This window comes from Odocoileus virginianus, chromosome 4 (assembly GCF_023699985.2).
Source record: "Odocoileus virginianus isolate 20LAN1187 ecotype Illinois chromosome 4, Ovbor_1.2, whole genome shotgun sequence".
Taxonomy (NCBI): Eukaryota; Metazoa; Chordata; class Mammalia; order Artiodactyla; family Cervidae; genus Odocoileus; species Odocoileus virginianus.
In genome coordinates, this window is record NC_069677.1 from 56,472,623 (window position 1) to 56,479,023 (window position 6,401).

Sequence of the window (6,401 nt, forward strand, 5' to 3'; positions counted from 1 at the left end):
CCTCAGATACGCAGATGACACCACCCTTATGGCAGAAAGCGAAGAAGAACTAAAGAGCCTCTTGATGAAAGTGAAAGAGCAGAGTGAAAAAGTTGGCTTAAAACTCAACATTCAGAAAACTAAGATGGCATCCGGTCCCATCACTTCATGACAAAATAGATGGGGAAACAATGGAAACAGTGAGAGACTTTATTTTGGGGGGCTCCAAAATCACTGCAGATGGTGACAGCAGTCATGAAATTAAAAGACACTTGCTCCTTGGAAGAAAAGCTACGACCAACTTAGTGTATTAAAAAGCAGAGACATTACTTTGCTGACGAAGGTCCGTCTTGTCAAAGCTATGGTTTTTCCAGTAGTCATGTATGTATGTGAGAACTGGACCATAAAGAAGGATGAACACTGAAGAACTGATGCTTTCAAACTGGGGTGCTGGAGAAGACTCTTGAGAGTCCCTTGGAGTGCAGTGAGATCAAACCAGTCAATCCTAAAGGAAGTCAACCCTTAATATTCATTGGAAGGACTAATGTTGAAGCTGAAACTCCAGTACTTTGGCCACCTGATGAAAAGAACTGACTTATTTGAAAAGACCCTGATGCTGGGAAATATTGAAGGCAGGAGGAGAAGGGGACAACAGAGGATGAGATGGTTGGGTGGCATCACTCACTGATGGACATGAGTTTGAGCAAAGCTCTGGGAGTTGGTGAAGGACAGGGAAGCCTGGCATGCTGCAGTCCATGGGGTCACAAAGAGTCGGACACGACTGAGTGACTATATAGAGAACATACATAGTATGTGACTTTGAATAGGTATCCTAAACTCTGAGGACCTTGTTTCATCAATTATTCAAGGAAGAGATGGCTCCAAACTTCAAAGACATCTTCAGTTTCTAAAATGTCTATACATTTAAGTAAGTGGAAATATGATTTCAGGATTCCACATACGCAGGAATGGTTCATAAACACCAAACAAAAGGGAGACTTCAGATTCAGTCAGCAGAGAGCAAGGGTCCACCCCGTGCTAAGTGATATTCACGCTGCCTCCAGTCGTTCCAGCTACTGCAGTCAGCTGGCAGGTCCAAACGAGTTTCTTCCTTGGTTAGAAATCTACCATATGACCTCTTTTTGGTTCAATACATTCATGGTAAATGCATCCTTACCAAAAATGTCAAAAATGTTCTGTCTCTTTCTCCGCCTCTCTCCTTCGAAATGAGTCTTAATCAGAAAAAGAGTTGGTGCAAAAGAAAGAATTAGGTGTTAAAAACGTTTGCTTTTCTCATCATCCTCATAATTACCCTTTCATTTTTTTAAAATTGCAAAAGTGACATGTGAATACACTGTTATATTTGAAGATTCAAATAATATTGACATAAAAGAGTCGAAAACAATATTCCTCCCTTCCATCCTTCTATTCTAATCCTCTTCCCAAAGGTAATCACACTGAAAATTTGGTGTGTATTTCTCTTTTCTATATATTTGTAACTTATTCATGTGCATCTTTTTTAAAATAAAAATTGTATCTGACTACACTGATTGTACTCTTAGACTTGTTCTATTTGTTTTTGTTTTCCACAAGTTAAGTGGAATACCTTTCATGTCTAGATATCCAAGTAAATTTGTCTGTTCGGTTGTTGCATAGTATTACACGTTTACTGTGGTTGCTATACGCGAAGTCTAATGCCCTCTCAGGGGCAATGCGCACACATAGATTCTCACCCCCGCCCCCTGGAAGCATTTCCTCTCTTGCTTCCAGGAGCTACTCTGGCTAGATTTTACTTCCACCTCAGGGGCCACTCCTCATTTTTCTTTGCCTATTTTCTTCGCCTCCCCTCCTTTAAATACTGAAAGGCCCCAGGGCCTGTCATTGGGCTCACCTCTTCTCTCTGTACTCACTCCCCAGGTGATCTCATTAGTTTTCTGTCCTGAAATACCATCTGCTTGCTGATAACCCCTCCTTTGATCTCCAGGCGGATCTCCCAGGAACTTTAAACTTGCACATCTCTGATTCCAACCCTGCCTCTCCATCTGGCATCTGAAGGGTACGAGAAACTTCACAGAGCAAAATGACATGGGAAGGCATGTTCTACCTTCGATCTTCTCCATCTCAGGAAATGGCACCTTTCTTCCAGCTGCTCAGACCCAAAACTTTGGGGTTGGTCCCCCCTTCTCTGTTTCGCAACCCCACATCTTTCATCTGCAAGTCATCTAAACGCTTCCAGCAACACGTCACCAGATTCCAGCACGCCTTGCATCCTTCATCACTGTCACGCGGTCTGCCTCATGTATCTACTTAGTCCATCTTGTTTAAATGGTTACAATAGCCTCCTCCTGAGCGTCCCAGCTTCCACTCTTCCCAAAGTCAATTCCGTCATGATAGTAACGGTGGTGTTTTGAAAACATAACCGATATTTATAGGGCATTCCATCCAAAAGCAGCAGAATACACATTCTTCACAAGTACACATGGAGCATGCTCCAGGATTGACCACATGCTGGGCCACAAAGTCAGCCTCAGTAAACTGAAGAAAATTGAAATCCTATCAAACATCTTTTCCAATCACAAAGCTATGAGATTAGAAATAAACCACAAGAAAAAAAACTGTAAAAAAAACCACAAACATATGGAAGCTGAACAATAGGCTACTAAACAACCATGGGCTCACTGAAGACATCAAAGAGGAAATCAAAAATCACCTAGCGACAAATGAAAATGGTCTGTCTAGTGACTTCTAACGTTACTCAGAGTGAAAGCCAAGACCCTGTAAAACACCCGCAACAGTACACATGGCCTGGACTTCCTTTTTAACGTTTCTCTGCAGTCCTCTTTTCCGGCCACTGCGCTCTAGCCGCCAGGGCCTTTGCTGTTGGGCACAATACCACGCACATCACTGACACAAGGCTTTTGCACTTGCCGCCCCCTCAACCTGGAATGCCCCGGACCCCACTGCGCACCGCCCTCGGGCTCTGCTCTTAGAGTCCTTTCCTGACCACCCTGTGTAGACTCCCAGCACCCCACCCCACCCGACCGTGGCACTCATGTAGCGCTCTTGTTTTCTGTCCCTTCTATGTAGTTTATGATTTCTATTTTGATTCCTTCAACTCAGTAGTTACTGAACTTTCAAATAAGGTTTTTTAACTTTGCTGCCTTTTCTCATTAACTTCTAAATAAATGGTCAAGGAATATGGCTTGCACTTTTTTCTCGCTATTTAGAATGCAGGGGTATTTTCTTTGTAGTTGATGACATAATTTATGACTGTTCCTTGTATATTTGACCCCCCCCAAAATGGTTTAATGTTTATTGGCACAAATTGTATAATGTATGTTTAATTGTTCTATTCATACATCTCTCTAAATCCTTTTCTTTTTATATTGTTGGTTTATTTCTGAGAGATGTATGAAGATATCCCAGTACAATTGTGAATCTGTCCATTTTTTCTATAATTTCTATCAGGTTTTGCTTTATCTGTCTTGAAGTTCTATGGTTAGGAAATTCAAGGTGTTGTCTTCATGGTGAGTTAACGCCTTTCACCCCGGGCCAGCTCACCTATCGGCCCTTCAGCTTTGTGTCCATTATGTGACTCACAGTATCACTGAGGGTTTTTGTTTCTATTTTGACAAAAAAAATTTAACATCATCAGTATGTTTCCCTCTTAATGCTCTTTGCTTGAAATGCCATCCTAATATTCACTTGACTTTGAGCTCAGAATATGTGTGTTCTGGACTAGTTCTTTCATCATTTATCTCTCAGTGGATATGGTCCCAGCCGCGTCTCAACTTTCAGGAATTCCCTAAGAGTATTCCTGCTGATAAAAATCTTTCCTATTTCCTAGTGATTTACTCTCTGAAAATGTTCCCCATTTTATGGGATTTGGGATTGAAGGAAAACTAAAAATGGTGATTCACCCTTCATTTATCAGCTACCTCAACCTCCTTCCCCCACCACTCCTTCCTTCCTCCCTCCCTTCCTTCCAACGTGGGGAGCGGTGAAAATGCAGAATACTGTGATCTCACATCTCCGGCCAGTGGTCACTCTGCTTGCAGGAGGTAGCAGTTGGGCTTGCTTGAGTCCATCCCACTAAGGCTACATGCCCCTCCCGGGCTGGTCCTAAAGCTCAGCCTTGGAAACTTTCCAGGCAAGGCTTGGGACCCTTGACCTTCCTGCAGCTCGAGGAGAGAGCATCAGCCTGAATCACCCGAGGCTGAGAAGACATGGGCAGCACAGAGGGCAAGGAAGGGTCCTGGGAATGTTCATGGGCAGCAGCCTCCTGTTGGTGGGGACACATTTCGGGAGAAGAAAAGGAGTGTCGGTCATCCCAGGGCCGTCTGGAAAGCCCAGCTCAGGTGCTCCCGCAGCCTCCCCAGCCCTCCAGGCCGGCACTCACTCCACACTGGGTGTCCCAGGGACAGGATAGCTATAGCATTCCCGTGCCATCCTCAGTAGATGCTGGTGTAATAGTCTATGCTAATGACTTGAATGCATTGTATGCCTTTGAAAGGAAGTATGCAAATTCTGTTTGGTCTGGTCCGCTCCAGTCTCTCAGATCGCCAGAGCATCTCAGCTCATTCCTGTTCAGATCAGGATTAACACCACCGCCCCTATTTATAGATAATTAGACTCACAATGTTGCTTCTCACCTCCTCCCACCTCCTGCTTCTGCAGTCACTATTTCCACATGCAACCCTGAGCTTCCTTTCTCTCTCTCTTTGCTGAAAAGCTGCTGAATGCTGAGGAGATTCCAGTGCTCCGATACCTGAACGGGGATGACCTTCTTCTGCTGGCCAGTTTAATAAAGATCCGGCGCCTGTTTCACAAACTGGAAGGATGTGTGAATTTCCCCTCCAGCCAGGTTTGGGAAAAATTTAAGCAACCTTCTTACCTTTCTTCACTTTCTGTAAAACTACTTGCCCTTTGTCACAATTCTGGTATGAAGCGAGATATAGTAGCCACAATAGCAGCTATGATAAATGAAGACATTTAACCAATGACGATGGTGCTTTTCATTTGTTCTGTTGTGTTTTTCTGGGAGGCGGTGTGGGAGATCTCGAGAAAAGTGTATACGGTGACTGGGAAATACCAGGAAATGGGCTTTATTACAAATTTGGAGCACATCCCGAGTCATCCCTGGTTTGCACCCGTGGTCGGAAAACTAAGCCACTGCCGTTGGGGACGACAGAGTGAGCAAGTCAGCCAAAGGCCTTATTCATCAGTCAGGGTCCCGTCAGGAAAACAGAAGGCAGGAAGGGAGCAGGTGCTTCCACGACCTCCTGAGAAGCTGGGAACGTGAAGGTCAAGGCACAGCCCTGCTGTTCGGGAAAACATCTCAGGAAGCCACAAAGCCAACAGCCCCAAGGGAGAGTGGCAGGAGTTCCTCACGTGCACGCACCTGCCACCCTCGGAGGCCAGCCCCCTGCCCGAAGCGAGCTCCCCTCCCGCCGCGCGCCCCTCAGGCGGGTGCCCCTCCCTGGGGGACCGTCATGGGCTGCCCCTGGCAAGGGTCACCGGACCACCTGTCCTTCCCCGTCTGAGGGGAGGGAGGAGGGATGCTGCTGAATCCGCAGGGATAGCAGGGCCCAGCACAGCACGGCGGCCTCTGCTCCCTGATAAAATCACTGGCGAGCAGAGAGCAGAGGGGAGAGTCTTGAGGCGGAGAACCCTAGAGACAGAACGCCCAGCCCGGCCCCCTGCGGAACTTCCCCGGCTCCTCGGGTCTCTGATCTTGGGAGAGGGAGGAATCTCGTCTGGAGGGCCGTTCCTTGCAGGGAATAACAGAGTTGGTGTTAAGTGTGTGTAGCAGGAGGAAGTAAATCTAGCCGCTCGTTATTCATCAGTGAGTGTGAGGACTGAATCATACTGTTTTCCCACCAAGAGGCTGCCGAGGAAGCTGGGGCGGAGCTGCAGGGCTCAGGAGGACTGGAAGGGCGAGGTGTCCGGGGAGGGCTCAGGCCGGGCCGCCGGGAGTGGGCGAGCTACTGGGAGACGGAGCGCTGGCCTTGGTATCAACCCGTTCACCACCTTTTTCTTAAAAGCTGCCTTTAACAAACTTACGTTACCGAAGGGTGAAGGGGGTGGGGGAGGGATGAATTAGGAGTTTGGGACTAGCAGATACAAAGTATTATATATAAAATAGGTGAACAAGAAGGTCTCACTGTATAGTATAGACAACTATTCAATATCCTGTAATAAACCATAATGGAAAAGAATATGAAAAGGAAAACATACATGTATAACCAAATCACTTTACTATACACCATTAACTAACACAACATTGTAAATTAACTTCTATAAAAAATTTTTTAAAGGCAGTTGTTATTTAAGGGTTTCAGTTGTTAAAAACAACAACAGTGATAAATTTTACTTTGAATATCTGCATCCCAAAGTATATTGGGATATGCCATAGATTTTAT

The 6,401-nt window shown here is 45.6% G+C and overlaps 1 protein-coding gene across 1 annotated transcript in view; it reads left to right on the top strand.

Annotated features, from left to right (window-relative positions):
* ERICH6 (glutamate rich 6) overlaps window positions 1-4,979 on the top strand; it is a 44,974-nt gene extending 39,995 nt beyond the window's left edge. The window contains exon 14 of the mRNA XM_070466594.1: window positions 4,712-4,979. Within this exon, the coding sequence (XP_070322695.1) occupies window positions 4,712-4,975 (264 nt within the window). The 3' untranslated portion in view covers window positions 4,976-4,979. The remainder of the gene's footprint in view (window positions 1-4,711) is intronic.
* The last annotated feature ends 1,422 nt before the right edge of the window (window positions 4,980-6,401 follow it).